The sequence below is a fragment of the Poecilia reticulata genome, chromosome 15 (assembly GCF_904066995.2).
Source record: "Poecilia reticulata chromosome 15, P_reticulata-male-v2, whole genome shotgun sequence".
Classification (NCBI taxonomy): domain Eukaryota; kingdom Metazoa; phylum Chordata; class Actinopteri; order Cyprinodontiformes; family Poeciliidae; genus Poecilia; species Poecilia reticulata.
Window position 1 is genome coordinate 4800077 of NC_088844.1, and position 21716 is coordinate 4821792.

General features: G+C 40.8%; 1 protein-coding gene across 3 annotated transcripts; it reads left to right on the forward strand.

Moving 5' to 3' along the window:
• The first annotated feature begins 3275 nt into the window (after nt 1-3275).
• On the forward strand, nt 3276-12903 carry galm (galactose mutarotase). Of its 3 annotated transcripts, XM_008429127.2 has the most exons (10): nt 3276-3307; nt 3908-3919; nt 6507-6706; nt 7544-7698; nt 8373-8486; nt 8993-9085; nt 10760-10841; nt 11134-11284; nt 11377-11551; nt 12705-12903. In XM_008429127.2, exons 1-10 carry the CDS (start codon nt 3291-3293, stop codon nt 12780-12782), a joined length of 1077 nt encoding a protein of 358 aa, XP_008427349.1. In that variant the 5' UTR covers nt 3276-3290; the 3' UTR covers nt 12783-12903. The 3 variants fall into 3 exon arrangements, with proteins under 3 accessions (XP_008427349.1, XP_008427350.1, XP_008427351.1); XM_008429128.3 differs by lacking the exons at nt 3276-3307; nt 3908-3919 and adding an exon at nt 4743-4999; XM_008429129.2 differs by lacking the exons at nt 3276-3307; nt 3908-3919 and adding an exon at nt 5006-5194.
• The last annotated feature ends 8813 nt before the right edge of the window (nt 12904-21716 follow it).

Below are 21716 nucleotides of genomic sequence, written 5' to 3' on the forward strand. Positions count from 1 at the left end.
ATTAAACAAGACGTTGGTCTTGGTGTTATCTTAAATTAAGAATGCAAGCACTTTTGATTACAGAATAAAGAAAAATCAAATACTAACAAAAAGCTAGTAGCATTCTTCTCTAAAGGAATCTGTTTCCACTTTGGGTACAGAAGTCCATTGTTCTCACCGTAGCTGTGTTTCCACCGACAGGGAATTTGACATTTAGAAAATAAATTGGCTTAATGTAAACACATCAGTTAAAAAAAACTGTTTTTCAAGAAAAAATGTAGGCAATACGATGTGATATATATTTTTTTTGGCCATATTGAAATTGACTTATTTTGCAAAACTGCAATGGAAGAACTTGCCACTGAACATCAGCAGCCGGATGTTGCCACAAACCATGAAGACCACATGAAATAAGTGGAGAATCATGGGGCCAATTTTAATGACTCATTGTCTGAACAAGCTTGTTTATGTGATTTTAATTTAATTCAATATTTAGTAGAAACACAGTAACTGCAAAATTGTGTCCTTTTTTTAAAAATTAGCAGAAAATTGACAAAGTTTTGCGTATATTTGTAATGGAAATGCAGCTTGCGTATAAGACTGATCCCAAAAGTCATCCTTAATCTGTCTTGTTCTTGTTTTTTGGCCTTTTGCTTTTTTTTTATTAGTTTGAATTTATATTTTCTAAATGTTTTTGATTCCCTTTTATTTTGTATCCATTTTATGTTGTTCATGTTTAAGTCAGATTTAAGCTTAGAATGTTTAATGTCTGTTTTGGGACTACTGAGGAATAGTAGAGTGTGTGATGTATATAGTGAGCCTGAACTCAGACATATAGTCTTGTTGGTATATCTAAAAATAGATTCTTAATCTCAATGAGGGTTTTTTTTGTCATTGTAAAATAAAAAAATAAAAATATATGTGAGGATGTGTGTGTTCAGGAAGTCTCATTATTTTGAAAAGACAACTCTCCAGCAGCAGGAGGTTTGCTGCTCTGGGGTATGCAGGACATCAGCAATAATTTTAGGAAAAGCACCCATTGCGTTCCATTAGACATTTTCCAAACCACTTAAGCTCATCATCCTACAGAAATTGATTATTTGCCAGGGAGAAACGTTCAGGACAGTTCCCAGGGACCCATAAGACTAGAACGTGAAATTCTGAATTACAAAAAAAAAAGAATAAAAAAGGCTCTGTGAACTAACAGGCCTTTGTTCCATATTGAAGTCACGCCTGGACATTTACAAAAACATCAGACAAACATGGCTTATTTGGCAGGGTGGACAGGAGAAAGCCTTTTCTCTCTAAAAACAACATGGCAGCAGGACTAAATTTGCAACGCTGCATCTGAATGATGAACTAGAACCTGGAATCATTGGAAATTAAAAATAAATGTCTGGTCATAATGCAAAAAGAAAACCGAACAAATCATAATGTTTTATTATGATCTGAGGGACTCTACTATCATTACAACTGTTTGTGGATTGAGTTCACTGTCCTTTCAGTCCTATTCAGAGTACACATTACACTCTTTGCCTTTAACAATATTCAACCAGGAGCTGCAGATCTGTTGCCATCCTGCCACCTTGTGGTGTACAATAGCAACAACTTGTTTGGTTGCAGGATGTGCCTTAAAAAACACTAGGAAACATACACTGCTTATCAGGTACACCGGTTTATCATGTATATAAACCGGTGTACATGTTCCTTCATCACAGATTGGAATTAATCTATGAAATATGTGTGGAATTAATCTATGAAATATGTTTTATCTAGTGAATTGAGTTACTGAAATAAAATAACTTTATAATAATATTATGTTACTTTTTTATGTTAGTTTAAAGTTTAAACTATGTGGATAAGTAGATATATTGCACATGTGTAAACGGAAAATAGAAGAACCTGTTTTTTTAACAAAGGTTTTAATACTTTTCAGAGTTGCTGACAGCTTTTTGATGACAGTTCATTTTTAGAGCATGAGGATGTTGGAGACGCATGTTCTGTTTTGAAAGAGAAATCTGTTTTCTCTTACGCTTGATAATCAAAACACAGCTGTTTTGTGATTATTCTAAAATATGCTAATATTGTAATAAATACATTTCATCATCTGTGTTTGTTCTGTTGTTGTTTTTTTGACTCTGTTTTTAGGTCTCTTAAGTTTTTTTGTTTTTGTTTTTTTTTACCACTTGCTGCAAGGAAATTTGTCCTAAGAGGACATTAACTTTACACTGATATATTGTCATACTTGAGACCTCCATGGAGAAAAGAGTGGGATGTTCCTTTGATGGTCTGTCTCATAATGATTCCAATAAACAGAGTAGAGAACCTGAAAGTTCATTTCATGGTTTGGATTCACAGACTGTTTCCACTTAGATTTTTGGTGTATGAGCTCATGACCTGCTCTACTTCCTCCGAATCTCTAACCAGTCTTAACTTTTGCTTTCACTTCCTCATGTGCATTTCTACAGTTTCTGGAATATTTCAAGGCTTTCTTAAAAACAAAAACCTCCCTGTAGAAATCATAAGCAGCAATAGCAATTCCAAATAAATCAGAAAAACACAGAATGATGAAGTTTAGCCTGCAAACAGTATCAGACAGAGCATTTGAGAATATGTATGGAGGAGTGGACCAGAACCACTGCTGCAGTGCAAGCCTGGTCCAGAACAACAGGAAACATCTGGTCTCTGGACTTGGAAACAAAGATTTCTGGACCAATGTTAACTGGGTTTTCCCAATAACTATCTAATGCTTATTTCACACAATAATATAAAATTAAACTTTTTTTTTAAATAATGCAAGGTAATGTGGACTTTTTAAAGGTCCTGTCTCTATTTCCTACTTCTTGTGCATCACGAAACGTTCACTTTGGCTTGTTAAATAGACATTTGTTTGGCTGAATCCAAATAAATCCAGCATAGAACTAGGAAATAATTAAATGTCAAAATAATGAGATATGGTTTTGCCCTAAAATAAAGTCCCGACTTTAAGTCCCGACCAATTTGTTTGATAAATTGGAACTTTTATGCATTTACCTTCTAACATCGTATTTAAGTGATGTAAAATTAAAATATTCAACAACTTAGTTATATTGAGTGTGGTTCTGTGACCTTCAGTAGATATTTTGTTGTACTTCGGAATATTTCTGACATTTCGTAGATTCTTGTGCCGTTTCTCAATATGCGTTCTTGTCTGTATTTGTCTTCTCGCGTCATCGACAGCGGCCTGATGTGTTCTTGCTCCGCCCATTTTATCGAGGATGCGTCAATGCATCCTTCTGCGGACTTGAGGCAGCAAGATATCCCATAATGCAATGCGCCACCAGCAGCGGTAAATAGAGGTCAGTACAGAAATGTATTGCATTTTTACCACCATTAATTGCCACGAAAACTCATTTAAATTTGTTTTTAGGCGAGAAAGTAAACCTTATAGCTTCCTCTATCCACTCAGTTCATCCAGAATATTCATACTTTAGTATTTGCTTCGGAGTTTTTCGGAGTAGCGTAGCTCTGCTAACAGACCGGAGGAGCTGCCAGTTTAACGGGCGGTTGGAAAGCGTTTTCCCCACTAACCGCAGCCTGATTTCAGCAAGTCACTGTCGTTTTCCGCTGCTTGTTATCTGTTCGTAGCGGCTGAAAGTGAGATATAAAGTGTAGCTATATGGTAATTATCTGCAAGTAGCAGAATAGGAAATATATTTTTCTCTTAGCATATTTTTTATATTTATTTAGTTAATATTAGTATTTTATAAATTGTGTTGACACAGACTTTCAAAACCAATTATAAATTCGTAGTAAGAAAAATATTTTAATACAATGTCCCTTCATGATCAGAGAATCATACTTTAATTTGTAAATTAAAAAATGCATTTCCTTAGGATTGGCATTTCATGTATAAGAGTGAACTCTTATTTTTCTTTGTTTTATGCAGGCAGCTCTTCAGGTGAGCAGACTGCAGTTCCAGGTTTACTTCCAGCTTCCCAAAAACTCCTGGAGATTCTCCCCGTGTCCTGCCAATTTTCTTTTCACTGTCTCCTCAATTTCATAGAAAAAAACTATTAAATTATGGTAATATTTGCTTTTGACAGTCTACGAATTTCCTGGAGTTATTGACTGATTATCTGCTTGTTTTTTTTTGTTTCTTTTTTGTTTGTTATTCTAATAAAGACATTCGTACAAAATTATGTTTCTCTTTCTACGCTGGTATCTTCATAGAGTATACTTAATTATGATAACAAAGGAAACATAAGTTTGTTAAGTGTTTAGTAGTTATTATAAAATAACCATCCATTTGTGTGACAGGAACTCTGGCCAGATGCAGGTTGGTAAAACATTAAATATGAAATAATTGTTTTAACTTTCCCTGTTTATGAATCCCTGGCAAACCTGGGGAATAAAGAAGAAATCAGTTCAACTGCATGACAGGCTGGCCATCATCCATTATGATTTGTCATTTGAGATAAATATTTTATAAGCAAATACTCTGATGAAGGTGGCAAACAAGACTCAAGCTTCACTGGTAACAGTAGTCTGAAAAAGTACTTTGAGGAGATAAATTGTTTTCTATTAAGCTTTATTAAATCGGTAATAAAAAACTTAATCCCGTTAATTTGAAGGTGTTTCTACTTAGAAATTACTTGTCCTTAATTATGTATATTTGATATCTGTTAATATTTGTCCCAATTATTAAATTGTCCAGTCCCAATTGTTAAATTGTTCAGTTTAACACAGGAAATCTCCTGTGTTAAACAGAAGAATTTATTGAAATTTACGGAAGTTGAGTGACGTCATCAAGAACCGCGTCCTTGTGAACTCGGTAAGAACGGACTTTCAACTGTTCTTGCGGGTACGTACTTGCCAAGAACTCAAGAATGTACTTGCGTTCTTGAGTATTGAGAAACGGCCTTGGTCTTATGGAGAGGAGAGAACGGTTTGGAGTACGCCCCTTGAGTCACATGACTTCCGCGTTCATCTGACGTCTCACGCGCTTTCTTCTCTCCTGGACTTGGTGACGCGTTTGTAGGTAAGGGACTGCGAATGGAAGCAGAGCACTCGCACTGGTTTTCAGCTTGAATCTTAGCATTGAAGGAGAAGTTCATGAGAGTTTCATCGGTAGCCTGTCAGTTCTCAGCTGGACTTCAGCCCTGGGTTTCTGATGAGGAGAGGTCCAGTCAGATCAGGTGTTCTCCCGAACTTTGCTTCCCAGCCCCGATTAAAGGTCAGCGACCTTTTCCACTTTTAATTCAGAATTTATCAGGACGCTCTTGGGTGTACGAAACAAAGCGATGCACCTGGCCGTTCATTTAGTGGTGGTTTTTCTGTACAGGACATTTAATGCGACAAGATTTAGTGACAACCACCAGTTCAATAAACATGGAGTAGAAGAGGACAAACACACTATAAATAATTCAGTTTCATGCTGCTGCTTAAAATTATTTATACTTGGCACACTGGAATACATATCTTTCATGTTGCTTCAAAGAAATAAAAGTTATTTTAACAGAAATCAAAATGATATTTATCCCAGAGTAAATTTCCAGCTGTCTTGGTTGGAGTCTGCAGACATTTCCACAGAAGAGACTCAGAGATGTTTGCACAGCAGCCACAGATTGTTTCTTATTTTTAACAAAAGAGACACCTTACTTAAATGTCTGCACCTCAAATTTAGAAATAAACTAATCTTGCAGCACAGATGTCAAGTCATATAATACCGTATATATAAGGGAAACGTGCTGTGGGACCAATTTTGAAATTTACTTCCTATTCTGATACAAATTTCTGTTTTTCCTTCATGTCAGAACTCTAAGCTCAGATATTTTTTCCCAAACACTTCCAACATATAAATAAAAATGTAAGAATTGCTTGAACCATCTGTCTCTAGATGGTTCAAGCAATATTTGAAATTGTGTAGTTCTAAAATGCTGTTAGTTTTACTCCAGATGTAATAGGACACACATGCTTTGTCTCTGCAGTATACAGAATATTTTCCCATCACACTGGAAGTTGATCCAGATATTTTTGGTAAACGTGAGACGAGTCTTTTGGCCTATGGGGTTTCACAAATAGTTGTACACAAACAAATGAGGAATTGCCTTCATTTCCATAATTTCATAAAACTGTTGCTTGCAATACTTTTATATCAATATTTGAAATTGAAAGTATATATTTGTATTCTAAATTATAAGAACAATTTGTTGTATGGCACCTTGTGGGGTTCACAGAGAAAAAATAAATAAATTAAAAGTTTTACAACTCAGATTTTATGTTTTTATGTCTAATATGGAATAACAGTATACCCAAAAGAAAAAAATAAGTGTAAGGCAATATCAATGGTTTCCATGGAGAAAAATGTAAAGGTAAATAAAAAAAGGACCATATATGCCCTGGACCCCAGAGGGTTGATGCGGTCCTGTATTCTACTGTCAGGTGCGGTTGTAGTTTGTGTAATTGAACTGAAATCACAGATATTTTTCAAAAGATGGATTGTTTTAAAGAGATGGACATTGTTTATTCTTTTCCTCCATGTTTAGGGCCAGACTCAGGATGACTCAGGTCAGCCATCAGCAGTGGGGACAGGTCCCCGGTCTTGGCAGCATGGACATGTGGACCCTCCAGTCCCCCCAGGTGCGGGTGGAGGTCCTGACCCTGGGTGCCATTATAAGGTCTGTGTCCTGCAGAGGGAAACATGGGCAGATGGAGGATGTAGTCCTTGGCTACGATGACCTGGAAGGTAAGACATAAAATATTCAACATTTGAAAAGAATGAGCTGATATCTCAGTAAGGCTCATTCTGAAAATCCCTTGAAAACATCAGTGAAAAAGAAGAAAAAATCTCATGGGGAAAAACTGCAACTCCTTTGGGATCTGGAGTTTTTATGGTTCAGTCTGACATCAAACTGAACATAACCTCAGCAAGGTTATGGTTTGAATCTTATATTAAGAACAGGGATTTCTTTGTTTCAATAGGTAATTTAATTTAATAACCCTAACCCTCATCAAGGGGACAGAAGTCACATGTGGAGCACCCCAAGGTGCCAAGGTTCAATCCTAGGACCCCTCTTGTTTAATATCTATATGCTCCCACTAGCTCAGTTATAGTTATGTTGGGACTAATTTATCTATCTACGGTTTGTCAGAAATGAAAATGAACCATTCACTAGTACATCAGTCACACTTTGTGGAGCAACCATGTTTGATTTCAGTACCAGGTTTAGTGTAGGACCAGAACTTTCCAAATCAGAATTATGACCTCAAGAGGCATTCCAATGGATTTCTCTGACTGTCAAGTTAAAAATGATACATTGCATTACTTTGTGATTATAAATATCAGACATGCTCTCACGCCCCACAACACATTTCTTTCCCATCCTTAACAGAATAGTTAGTTGTGACTAACTTTAGATCTGACGTAATAAGTTCTGGTCAGAGTCTGTTTGATTCGTCAAGCTAACCAGTCAAGTTAGCTTGACACTTGATTGGGACCCCTGCCTGAAAAAGCTAAGAGAAATTAAAGTGACTGCATACTTATCTTTGATAAAGGTGAACAATCATATTTTTATGTTGTCAGGTTATGTGTCGGATAAACGGTATCTGGGGGCCTTGGTGGGTCGCGTGGCTAACAGGATAGCAAAGGGACACTTTGTGGTAGAAGGAAAAGAGTTCCAACTAGATACCAACAATGGACCAAATGCCCTGCATGGAGGCCTGCACGGCTTCAACAAGGTAAGACCAATGCTTGGGGAGTGTGTTTGCTGTTCCTGGACTGGAAACTTTAGCCGCTTCAACAAAACACTTCAAGGTGGGTTCAAAGAAAATGTGAAGCATTTCCTTGTCCAATAACAGGATAGCTACAGTGAGTTTATAACTAATGCCATTGGTTTTTAACTAAAACTGATTATGTAATTACAGTTATTTTTGTTATGTGTGTGGTCATGTTACTGCTGCTGACCAAAAGACACAAAAACTAACAGGAAACAGACATAATTCTCCACATTACCCTGTTAGCTAAATGTCGAAATATTAGATGAATATATCATTATTAAAACAACCAAAATGCTTATTCTTTTTACCCAGTAAGTGTTAAGTTTACTGTATGACATTACTGGGCCTGAATAATGTTGGCATGTTGTTTGATTGCTTAAGATGATTTCTATATCTTGAGAGCCTAACTGTATTGATAAACGACTGAAGCAACAGGTTGTCAAGAATGCTTTCCAGTTTTTCTTCCCATTCTTGGAGCTTTTTATATCCTGTAGGTGAAGATTCTTAATCTCATCCAGGAGATAAAATCCTTAAGGACCGGATGTGGGGCAGCTGTTTGTGTTTGCTTGTTCTATGAGGACGTTTCAAAAGGAAGATTTATTTTCTTGAGTCCCTCTCTGGGTTTCTCTATCCAGGCAGTCTGGCTTGCTGAAGAAGTGGAAGGTGGTGTGATCCTCAGTCATACGAGTCCAGATGGAGACCAGGGCTACCCTGGTGAGCTTCAGGTCTCTGTCTCCTACACTCTACAGGTAAACATACTCATGTCTCAGCATCAGAACCATGCATCAAAACATTTGCCTCATTTCTTTTCTGGTGAATGTATAAAAACAACTTTGTGCGGAAAGGATCATAAAGTTTATAGTAGCAATCATTTTAGAAAAGGAAGAAGCATTTTTATTCGTTGCTGAAAACACTAGAGTTAGGTTAATTGAACCATAAATAATGATTAATAATCTACATCTGAGGAGAAGACCATTAAAAACGAACCCAAGTAGAAGTTTGTTGCTGAACTTCCAGCTTCAGATGTGTTCCAGATCTTTACTCCTGACAACAAGAAGATTGTAGGACAGATTCTATAGGAAGCAGACTGGAAAACGTTCCGGACTGGACTGCTGCTCGATTATCCTTCCTTCGATCCGTATCGTTTCCCAGACTCAACTTTCCAAATATCACCTTCAATTTGCCTTGATGTTTTATTGAGTTGATTTTGCACCCGACCCGCCTGTGTTAGTGAGGTTTGTGTTTTTCTGCTTAGGGGGAAACTCTAACCACTGACTACCGAGCCCGCTCCACCAAAACAACCCCCATCAACCTCACCAACCACTCCTACTTCAACCTAGCAGGGCAGGTAAGACCTCAACATCATTCACACCCTGGAAACTTTGCCACATTCGATCACAAACATAAGTCTTTGTGTATTTTGTTGGGTTTTAAATTGGCATTATTGTGTAAAATCAACTTTTTTCAGCTTTGCATCATGTTATAATGTTATTCCCGCATCAAAGACACACCTGGGGCCTCATGCATAAAAGAACACTAAAACTTGGCGTACAGAAAAATGTAGAAAAGTGCGGCGCACAAAAACAATTGGATGTATAAAGCCGTGCGCACGCACGTGGCCACGTACCTTTCCTTTATAAATCCTAATTTGCGGGAAATAGAGCGCAGCTGCTGGTCTTCCCTGTCACCACCCATAAATACATATGTAAATTAGTATAATACCCGGAAGTCTGCCACCACATGAGGCAATAACCATGGCAACGTCCTTGTTTGTAGCAGTATGAGTATTTATAATAATAGTAATTATATATTTTATTTTAAAGGTGTTTTCAGGGCACAAGATCACCTCACAAGAATAAAAATAATACATTTTAAAGAAAAAAAAATCCAAATAAAATAAATAAATAAAGAGATCGCGCAAATGCCTGTTTGAACAGGCAATAACATAATATGCCTGTGTCTTTAAATCCCAGCTGAATGTGCACATTCAGCTGGAATTTAAAGACACAGAATAGAGATGACTTCTGTGCATAGAGAGCTTTCACAAAGCGGGCGGCTCCACTGAAGGATGACTGCTTCTGGACCGGTACCGCACAGCTCCTTCTTTAAGTTTTGTTCAAAGCTCCAGAATGATCAGTCTGGGTAATCTAAATGCTAATAAACCATCATCAATATTTCCCAGAAGGTAAATAAGATCTCTGAACACATGCTCCCTCTGGATTCTTCCATTGGCAATGTTCTCCATCAGAGCCAAAGCCCTCCACAGTGAACATAGCCCCGCCTTTGAGACGCAGCTCCTCCTCAGAGCTGCAGCTTTGGAGCTTCCACCTCACAGAGCAGCACTTTCCTCAGTTTCTTCAAATTAGCCAACAGCAATTAGCAAACACCTGGTGGAGCTGTGCACCTGCTGAGCTCGTAATAGGAGCTACTTCTCAGAGCAACGTTGGTAAAAACATTGTTGAAGGGTTAACAGAGGAGCCATGTTGTGATGACTTCCTGAAAGCGGAGTTTCAGAAAGAGCAGGAGTTTTTAAAGAGATAGAGTCCCAATTTTAAGGCATTAAATTACTAAGTCAAGTTATTTTTGATATATATATATATATATATATATATATAGCACCTTTACGACAACTGAAGGTAACACAATTACATAAATTGACACGACACAAACCACATAAGTTTTAAAAATACATAAGGTTGTAAAAGTCAAGCTAGCATAACTGAGCTATTATCCACCTTTTGCTTTTTCTTTGAAATATTTTACTGACCAGTGAAAATGTGGCTCTTACCTTTGGACCTTACTGCTGAAGTTTTGACAGTTAACAGCAAAAACTCACGTTCATATTTTGAGATTCTTGATTGTTTTCAATGTTTCATTTTCCCCACTTTCAATGTTCCTGACTCAATGCATAGCGATGTCACACACGCCTCATACAGTCACGTGACACAAACATTATTTGCTACGTATGGTGATAAATCATCTCTATATGTGTGTGTTTGTGTTCTTGCATGCTTGGATGAAGGGAGTGGCAGATATCTACGATCATGAGGTGTCTATCAGTGCACACTCTTACCTGCCTGTTGATGATACATCAATCCCTACAGGTGAGAGCCTACATCAGTCCTTCCCTGACATAAAATAGACAAGTGAGAAACATTTCCTCAGTCTTAAGTTGCTCTACTTCTGACAATAGTGAAAGGAATGTTATTAGAGATTCACCAATCAGAGATTTTTAGGCCAATGTTTGTAAAGTTCTGACCTGCTGATACCAGTTTTAGTCATTTTTTATTTCCCTTTAAGATCCATGAATAAGAGAAAATACTTGTTTCTCTTATTACGTAACAAAAAAAAAGATGATTTTCAAGAAAGAATAAGTCGGAGCCAATCTCTTGGCAGGAGAGATCCGCCCTGTGAAGGACACACCTTTTGACCTCCGGGTGCCGGTTCCTGTTGGTGTCCGGCTGAAGAATGTTCCTGGCCTCGGCTTTGACCACAACTTCTGCCTGTGTTCGCCCAGAGATGACTGGACAGAAAGACATGCTGCCAGGTTGTTGCACATTGCATACTCACACAACAAAAAATGTCCCAGATTCATTCATTTAGTTGATTCTGGAAGGCAAACGTTCTTCCTCGTTTCAGAGTGCTCCACCCCCCCAGTGGGCGTGTCCTGGAGGTGTCAACCACCCAACCAGGAGTCCAGTTCTACACCGCCAATGTCCTGGACGGCTCCATCAGAGGAAAGGGTGGTGTGACATATGGGAAGCACAGCGCCTTCTGTTTAGAGACACAAAACTGGCCCAATGCTGTTAACCAGGTATGTGGCTGGATGGAGAATCACTTCCAATGACTAAGCTAAAATATAGGAGAACTCTTAGAACTGTAACTTTTTCCTTTGTTTTTTTATTCTCTGCTGCTATTCTTGGCCAGGTCCCTCTTATGATTGGGACATGTTGATTTCAATGGGACAAACCTGGTTAAATAAAAGTTATTACTATTATTTAGGACCGCATCTAATGATTGTTTTAGTAAACGATTATTCTATCAATTATTCTGACAATTATTCAAATAATCTTAGTAAAAAATTGGCATCTCCTGCAGATTTTTTATTTAACCACTTAAGCCTTTTTTTACACAATATAAGAAATACATTAAAAACAAAAATAAGATAATTCAGTTACTTTTTTGAATAAGAAAATAATACTTTTATTGCTGAAACTGCAATAACGTAGCATTCCTTTATGTACCCTTGATCATTTGTAGCAAAGAAAAAATACTGTCTACTAATTTATTTTTTGGATTAATAATTGGATGGATTTTTTAAATACAGAATTTAATTTGAACCAAGTGTAGCAAAAAAAAACTGCCACTGGAGTGGTTCTGGGTAAAACAAAGTTACAGACAAAGAAGGTTTTTCTTCATAAATGCAAAATGAATATATGTTTGGCACAGATACTGTCCTGACTGTGTTGTTCTTTCATCAGATGGCCAAAATAAGGCTATTTCTCTAGTTAACAATTAATGGATGACTAAATTATTTGACAATTGTTTCCATAATCGATTAATCACGATTAGTTTGATTGTTTCATTTCTATCTTTATCAGGTAGTTTTAAAATAATTATAATATTTTTAATATCTTAACAGAGCAGGTGTGGATGAAGACTGTTTGTGTGGGAAAATGTTCTAATGAATAAGATATATTAATAATAACCAGGGAGAAACTGAATTAAACTTTCAGTCGAGACTCCTGCTACACAGAACCTGTCCAGAGTTGCACCAACATTTTTAAAGAAGAGAGCCACCTCCTTAACACTTGCTGCTCTTTCTGACCATTCTGTCTAAATATGTGGTTTAATCAAAACGTGTGTTCTTAAGTAAGGTCTGTGTTGCCAGGCCAAAGGTGTATGTGCGTGCGTGCGTGCGTGTGTGTGTGTGTGTGATATAAATGCGTGTGTTTGTGTGTGTTTAGGCTTCCTTCCCAGACTGCCTCCTGCGTCCCGGGGATGAATATCACCATGTGACTCGCTTCACCTTCACCACCGTCTGAGCGACAGTCAGGATTCCAGCGCTGACCTCTGACACATATTTAGGTCAAAGCTTGCTTTATGACTGCTGTTGATGTGAATTTTTTCAGCAGAAGTTGTAATAAAGTAATGGTTTCATTCAAACTAGTTTGCTCCCTCTATATATGAATAACTGAAAACCATCAGTCTTATCAATTATGTGAAGTAACATTTTTAAGGTATATGCAGCAACACATTTGATGTGTTGTTAATAATGATGCACTGATCCACTTTTTTCACTTCCCAAACCGATATCTGTTACTGATCCAGGAAGTGAAAAAAGGGTTGTTGTTTTAAACACAGACATACATATACTGAATTACAAATTTATTTGATAATGCTGCACTAGTAGAGCACACTTGAATACACCACTAGCAATTAGAAGTAGAACAACCAATGTCAAATAAATAATAAATAAACTGAAGTTAGGAAACTGTAACTACTAAAGTTGTATTAAATATTATATTCTAATTTTCTAAAAAAAAAATACGAATATGGGGTTTTCTTTAACCATAGCTACAATATATGTATGTATATATTTTGACCTTATTTGAGAAAATCCACAATATATCCAAATTTGTTCACATAATATTGCTTGTAAAAATAGTTAAAGTTAAAATAAATCATTTAAAGACCCACAATGATAAACTACATCAAAACCTTTCTCTCGGGGGGGGAAAAAATGCTGCAAAAATTATTCATTTTTGTACTAAAAACATCAAATCTAGACATGCTTAAAATGTCTTATGTCTGAAGAGGGTGCTGTTTTGTGGAGTATATACACTTAAGAATCTGCTTTAAAATACACTTTGAAGAGGGAAGGTTTCCTGGAAAAAGTGTCACTACTCCACCTTTGGTAAATAGTCTTTTTATTTATTTATTTATTTAATTATTCATAGAGCACATGTTTTACCCTCATAGGGCCTGACTGGTTTGGTTAAATTTGATTTCCCTTATATGAAATCATAATTTCAAAAAATGCTGTACTATTTTCTCATGTAATATTTGTTTGATACTAGATTTTTGATGATAGAAAACTCCTCAATGGTCACTGAAGTAACTTGAAAGTGACAAATGTCATGATAAACGCATTCATCTCCCCCTTGAATTTTTTTTTATTGAAAAACATTTCTAGAGAAGTGCAAAAGAGTCCTGAAAAAATTGGACATTCTCACACACTGTGTTGGTCATTGTCATGAAACAGGAACAGAGAGCTTTGAGCTCACGCAGTGGGAGGAAGTGGAACCCTGCATCATGCTCAGCTTTCAGCTATGTTTTGATCAGAAAGATAAATTGCTGCAGAGGGTCTGCTGCTGCAGCTGCTGCTGCAACAGAAGCTGCAGCTGTGCCTCATAAGTACTGATGGACTTATGAGGCGTCGGTGTCTTAGTCAGCAGATTTATCGTCTTGCAATCGGAAATTTGTAGGTTTGATTCCAGCTTCCTTCTATCACATATCTGATTGTACATCAAAATCCTTGTTTGCAAAGGTACTTGGGCATTAAACTTAATTTTGATATCAATGTTTGGGGTCCCCTCCTTGGGCTGCCACCTTATCGTGGTGGAAGGGTTTGAGTGTCCCAATGATCCTAGGAGCTATGCTGTCTGGGGCTTTATGCCCCTGGTAGGGTCACCCAAGGCAGACAGGTCCTAGGTGAGGAACCAGACAAAGCGCAGCCCAAAGACCCCTTATGATGAGTAATAACTTTGGATCTGGCGTTCCCTCGCCCAGACGCGGGTCACCGGGGCCCCACTCTGGAGCCAGGTCTGGAGGTGGGGCATGATGGCGAGCACCTGGTGGCCGGGCTTTTACCCACGGAGCCCGGCCAGGCTCAGACCGAAGAGGAGACGTGGGTCCCCCTTCCGATGGGCTCACCACCTGTCGGAGGGGCCAAAGGGGTCGGGTGCGTTGTGTTACGGGCGGCAGCCGAGGGAGGGGACCCTGGCGGTCTGATCCTTGACTGCAGAAGCTGGCTCTTGGGATGTGGAACGTCACCTCTCTGGTGGGGAAGGAATCGGAGCTAGTGTGCGAGGCTGAGAGTTTCCGGCTAGAAATAGTCGGTCTCACCTCGACACATGGCTCTGGTTCTGGAACCAGTCTCCTCGAGAGGAGCTGGACGTACTTCCACTCTGGAGTTGCCCAAGGTGAGAGGCACCGGGCAGGAGTGGGCATACTTGTTAGCCCCCATCTTGGTGCCTGTACGTTGGGGTTTACCCCGGTGAACAAGAGGGTAGCCTCCCTCCGCCTACGGGTGGGGGGGGCGGGTTCTGACTGTTGTCTGTGCTTGCGGGCCAAACAGCAGTTCAGATTACCCACCCTTTTGGGAGTCCTTAGAGGGGGTAATGGAGAGTGCCCCTCCTGGGGTCTTCCTTGTTCTACTGGGGGACTTCAACGCTCACGTGGGCAATGACAGTGAGACCTGGAGGGGCGTGGTTGGGAGGAACGGCCCCCCCGATCTGAACTCGACTGGTGTTTTGTTGTTGGACTTCTGTGCTCATCATGGATTGTCCATCACGAACACCATGTTCAAGAATAAGGGTGTCCATATGTGCACTTGGCACCAGGACACCCTAGGCCGCAGTTCGATGATCGATTTTGTCGTCGTTTCATCGGATCTGCGGCCGTATGTCTTGGACACTCGGGTGAAGAGAGGTGCGGAGCTGTCCACTGACCACTACCTGGTGGCTCCGGTGGTGGGGGAGGAAGCCGGTCAGACCTGGCAGGCCCAAACGTGTAGTGAGGGTCTGCTGGGAACGTCTGGCGGAGTCCCCTGTGAGACGGAGCTTCAACTCTCATCTCCGGCAGAACTTCGAACACGTTCCGGGGGAAGTAGGGGACATTGAGTCTGAGTGGACCATGTTCCGTGCCTCCATTGCCGAGGCGGCTTATTGGAGCTGCGGCCGCAAGGTTGTTGGTGCCTGTCGCGGCGGCAACCCTTGAACCCGTTGGTGGACACCTTCGGAGAGGGATGCTGTCAAGCTGAAGAAGGAGTCTTATCGGGCCTTTTTGGCCTGTGGGACTCCAGAAGCAGCTGATGGGTACCGGCAGGCAAAGCGGCATGCGGCTCGGGTGGTTGCTGAGGCAAAAACTCGGGCGTGGGAGGAGTTTGGAGAGGCCATGGAGAAAGACTCCTGTATGGCTTCGGGGCGATTCTGGTCCACCATCCGGCGTCTCAGGAGAGGGAAGCAGTGCAGCACCAACACTGTTTATAGTGGGGATGGTGTGCTGCTGACCTCAACTTGGGATGTTATGGGCCGGTGGGTGGAATACTTCGAAGACCTCCTCAATCCCTCCAACATGCCTTCTGTTGAGGAAGCTGAGCCTGGGGACTCTGGGTTGGGCTCTCCAAACTCTGGGGATGAGGTCACTGAGGTGGTCAAAAAGCTCCTCGGTGGCAGGGCTCCGGGGGCGGATGAGATCCGCCCGGAGTTCCTTAAGGCTCTAGGGTTGTGTTGGCTCACCCGACTCTACAATATCGCATGGACATCGGGGGCAGTTCCCCTGGATTGGCAGACTGGGGTGGTGGTCCCCTGTTTAAAAAGGGGGACCGGAGAGTGTGCTCCAATTACAGGGGGGTCACACTTTTAAGCCTCCCTGATAAGGTCTATTCAGGGGTCCTGGAGAGGAGGGTCCATAGGATAGTTGAACCTCGGATTCAGAAAGAGCAGTGTGGTTTTTGTCCTGGTCGTGTAACACTGGGACCAGCTCTACACCCTCAGCAGGGTCCTGGAGTGTGCATGGGAGTTTGCCCTACCAGTCTACATATGTTTTGTGGACTTGGAGAAGGCATTCAACAGGGGGGCCTTTTAGGGGGTTCCACGGAAGTATGGGGTACCAGGCCCTTTGATACGGGCTGTCAGGTCCCTGGTCCGCATTGTCAGAGTCTGGTCCGCATTGCCGGCAGTAAGTCGGGCTCGTTTCCGGTGAGAGTTGGACTCCGCCAAGGCTGCCCTTTGTCACTGATTCTGTTTATTACTTTCATGGACAGAATGTCTAGTCGCAGCCGAGGTGTTGAGGGGATCCGTTTTGGTGGCCTTAGGATCCCATCTCTGCTTTTTGCAGATTGATGTGGTTCTGTTGGCTTCATCAGATGGTGATCTGCAGCTCTCGCTGGAACAGTTCGCAGCCAAGTGTGAAGCGGCCGGGATGAGGCTCACTGCCTCCATATCCGAGGCCATGGTCTTGAGCCGGAAAAGGGTAGAGTGCCTTCTCCGGGGCAGGGAGGTCGTCCTGCCTCAAGTGGAGGAGTTTAAGTATCTGGGGATCTTGTTCACGAATGAGGGAAAAAGGGAGCGGGAGATCGACAGGCGGATTCGGGCAGCGTCTGCCATGAAGCGGGCGCTGTACCGGTCCGTTGTGATGAAGAGAGAGCTGAGCCAAAAAGCGAAGCTCTCAATTTATCGGTCGATCTACGTTCCCACCCTCATCTATGGTCATGAGCTTTGGGTCATGACCGAAAGAACGAGATCACAGATACAAGCGGCCAAAATGGGTTTCCTCCGCATGGTGGCTGGGCTCTCCCTTAGAGATAGGGTGAGAAGCTCGGTCATCCGGGAGGGACTCAGAGTAGAGCCGCTGCTCCCCCATGTCAAGAGGAGCCAGTTGAGGTGGCTTGGGTATCTGGTAAGGATGCCTACTGGGTGCCTCCCTGGTGAGGTGTTCCGGGCACGTCCCACCGGGAGAAGGCCTCGGGGAAGACCTAGGACACGCTGGAGGGACTATGTCTCTCGGCTGGCCTGTGAACGCCTTGGGATTCCCCCGGAGGAGCTGGAAGAAGTGGCTGGGGAGAGGGAAGTCTGGGCTTCCCTTCTGAAGCTGCTGCCTCCGCGACCCGACCCCGAATAAAATGGATGGATAGATGTTTGGGGTGTTAAAGGGTTTTCCGGCATAAATAGCCTGGTTAAGGTCAGGCACAGGCATGTCAAATGGATTTGAATCTTTAAACGTAATTAAATCTTGTAACTCATATTAATTCAAATTCTTCAAAGAGTTATTGCAGACAGTGACTCGGATTTCCTTTTTGTACCTATTAAAAGGGTTCTTAACATCTGGTAAAAATTTTATGTCAGTAATCTCATTAGTAATATTTAAACTTAGACAAATGACAGGTTCAATATTTTCTCCATTCGTAATAAACTGAATTAAGACCAATATAACAACAAACCACTTCTACTGTTAGAGATGGAAGGGTCTGAAATAATAAAGGATGCTTAGCAGTCTTATCTGAAATACCTTGGAGTTATCCTTTAATTTAATAATCATATTTGCTCTATCAATTAAGTACATAGTTGTTCGGAGACAACATATTTATTTTAAAAAGTGACTGTAATTTTAGATTTTTAACATAACTTCTCTGAGTTCACATTTAGATTATTTCTCTCCAAGGCTGTCAGCTGTGCATGTGTGTGTGTGAGAGAGATCTGGAAACAAACTGCTTGAACTGAGTGACAGAGGAAAAAAAAGTAATATGATACTATACTGGAGTCCCAAAACCTTGGAAATGACTTAGTCTTTCCAGACTGACAGACTTCAGTGTTTCTCTTGTGTTCTTGAATTCAATGAGATTAAAGGGGAAGTGTTATCTAATATAAACATTTTTTTGTTTGTTTTACATCATGTTATAATGCAATTTCTTTATCTAAAACACACCTGAAGTGTTGCCTTTACTCATTCATGCATGTTTGAGAAATCTATTAATCTCCATGGCAGTTTCAGCTGTCCAAAACACCTGGTTGGACCTAACACCCCCTCCAAGCACCAAGGCCCTCTTTGGAGCTGCAGTTTCCAAGCTTCCGCCTCACAGAACAGCGCTCCACCATAACTCCTCCACTCAGTTCCTTCAGACTAGCCAGCAGCAATTAGCAAACACTTGGTGGAACTGTGCATCTGCTGAGCTCATTATACGAGCTACTTCTTTAAAACGTTGCTAAAGGGTTAATAGAGGAGCCATGTTGTCATGACTTCCTGAAGGTGGAGTTTCAGGAAGAGCAGGAGTTTTAAAGAGACAGAGACCAAATATTTCAAGACATTAAATTACTAAGTCAAATTCTGTTCAGTCATATTTGATATATGTAGCACTTTTTAAAACAGTTTTTTAGCATAGTTACTTGATTGTGCTATAAAATAGTACTATGTGACTGGAAAAACATAATGCTGTCTCTTTAAGGCATTATGTGTTATTTTCTTAGGTCTTTTGCCCTTTCTGTTTTCACTCGGCTCCCATGTCACTAATCACCTCCCCAGCAGTTATCAGCTAGTTGGTTTCCTTCATTCAGCATCAGATTGTTCTGTTAGCTGCAGGGTGTGTGCGCCTTTCCATCAGCCCCAAAACTACTCATCCATACCAGCAACAGTTTTGAGCAGGTTGTGAAAGTAGAACTACAATAATGACTTGAATCTGTGTGGCAGTGCGACCATGTTAGCCTGACTTGGAAGATGGACAAACTGGGATCTGAGCTGCTACTCTGAGTGAGGATTTCCCATTGAAACACATCCTCCCTGAATGGGGTGCTCAGACATAAAACTCTTCCTGAAAAGAATGGGACTTTGTTCCCGTTACGAATCCCTCTGGCAATTCCATAACCTACTTCTCGTATAGCATCACGATATTGTTTTCAGGCCACTAATGAAGGTGATTTTTTATTAATAGTGCTGTATACAAATGGATCACCAATGCTCAGCACAGAGTAAGCTTTATAATAATATATTTGGTAAATAAAACACACATGCACACACACACAACAGACTCCATCCATCCATTTTCTTACACCCTTGTCCCACAGTGGGGTCAGGAGGGGTGCTGGTGCCTATCTCCAGTTGGTGTACCGGGCGAGGGGCGGGGTCACCCTGGACAGGTCGCCAGTCTGTCGCAGGCCAACACAGAGACACACAGGACACACAACCATGAACAAACACACACTCACACCTAGGGGCAATTTGGAGAGGCCAATTAACCTGACAGTCATGTTTTTGGACTGTGGGAGGAAACCGGAGTACCTGGAGAAAACCCACGCATGAACAGGGAGAACATGCAAACTCCATGCAGAAAGACCGGGGCCAGGAATCGAACCCAGAACCTTCTTACTGCAAGGCAACAGCTCCACCAACTGTGCAGCCCCACAACAGACTCTTGAAATTATAAACTTCTCACCTGGTAATAAGATGTTGTCTATACAACCTTAGATGAAGGAGCAGACAGTGTCTTCAAAGTAATCTCACCCCAGGTACCTGGTTAGGAATGAACCCAGAAACATTTGGAACAATCACCCATACTGTACAGTAGAGATGTGCCAATCAGGTTTTTTCCTGCCGATACCGATCACCCATGAGGGCCGATCACCGATACCGATCACATAATTCTTTTAAATTTTTTTTATCATAAACACTACCGGTTACATTATGTGGAAAAAGGAACCATGAATTCACCTTAATTTAGACAAAAACTTGTTTTTAATAACTTTTTCCAAGAAGAAAACTAAACAAAACAGGCATTGTGCAAATTGTACTGCTATCAGTAATGCTATCTTTAACAGACTGATAACATATGAAGGCTCTGAAGAGGCTAAATAATGCAAAGAGCCAAAATAAAACCTCTCAACATTGCCAAAAAAATACAAGTATAAAACTTAACATTCAAAGGCAAATACAGGTTCCATTACAATAAACAATCTAGAGTTACTGAATGAAAACTTCCTGATATCATGGCGGCTAGCTGATTACTGCTAATTCTGAGTGGCTGTTTCTGACTGAGCAGAGTAATTATGCAGAGCAGGGAGGAGATCGATAATTTTTTTTAGAGATTATCTTTCTCATGTTAGGACAGCGAAAGTTTTAATACGTATGTAAAATGTATTTTTTTAGGTTAGATGCTGCAGCTTTAAGCAGAGGTTCGGTGTGAGAGTCACTACCAGGTGGAGCAGAAGCGGCGCTCCGTCTGTGAAATATTACTACATGTAGCGCATAGCAGCAGTTCAACAGCGAGAGCAGAACCAGCGTCTTACATCGCAGCTCGAAGACTTAAATAATTTTGTGGGTTATTTGTTTAGCTTTCTGACTGTCATGCTAATCCGGGTGAGTGTTTGTAGCTGTGCGCTGCTTTACCTGCTATCTGATCCTCCATATGTCTTTTTTACTGCAGTGAGCCTCGATGTAGCCAAACTCCGTCAAGTATGCCATTGTTTTTATGTCGTATTAGCTTCGTTGTGTTGATGCATTTTGACGTGCTTCAATTTTCGCTGCAACACGCAAACTTCCCCATTCACTCAGTGCGTTATAGTTCCACATCGCTTAGGATTTGTTGCTGCGCGTTTGCGCAGTGTGAAGGAAAGAGGAGACCAGCTGCACAGGCAGGCTGCGAAATGAGATGCAGGTGATCGGTATCACCTGCATCTCAAGAGCCAACAAGAGCCAATTGTCGCCGATCACCGATCATGCACTTTTTCACGAAAATCGGCCAATTATGATCGGTGACCGATCGATCGGCACACCTCTACTGTACAGGCCTGGGTTCAATAGAAAACCATATAAAATACCTCTGTTGTCTGTCAACTTTATATGCACTTCCTGTATCACTTTAAAATGTTTAGGCAATGCTTGCATCCTGCCCTCAGGTTTCTCAACAGCTTTGAGTTACTTGATTGCTTCACCTTGATATTGTTCTCTTTTCACATGTACTTTCATACTTCCTTTGTTTTGCTAAGACAGACGACAGATAATCTTTACAGCTGAACCCAGAACAATCTATTAATATCAAGATTTTCATACAACTTGGACTCTTTCACTTGTTCTCATGAGTGGGCGACTAGAGGCGGTTTGGGTACCATTTGGAGAATCATATCAACACTTCTAACATTCCACTTGAGAAAGTAAAGTTGTTTGACTTCTCTTTGTTCAAAACCCAGAAAAAGCAATCTAAGAGA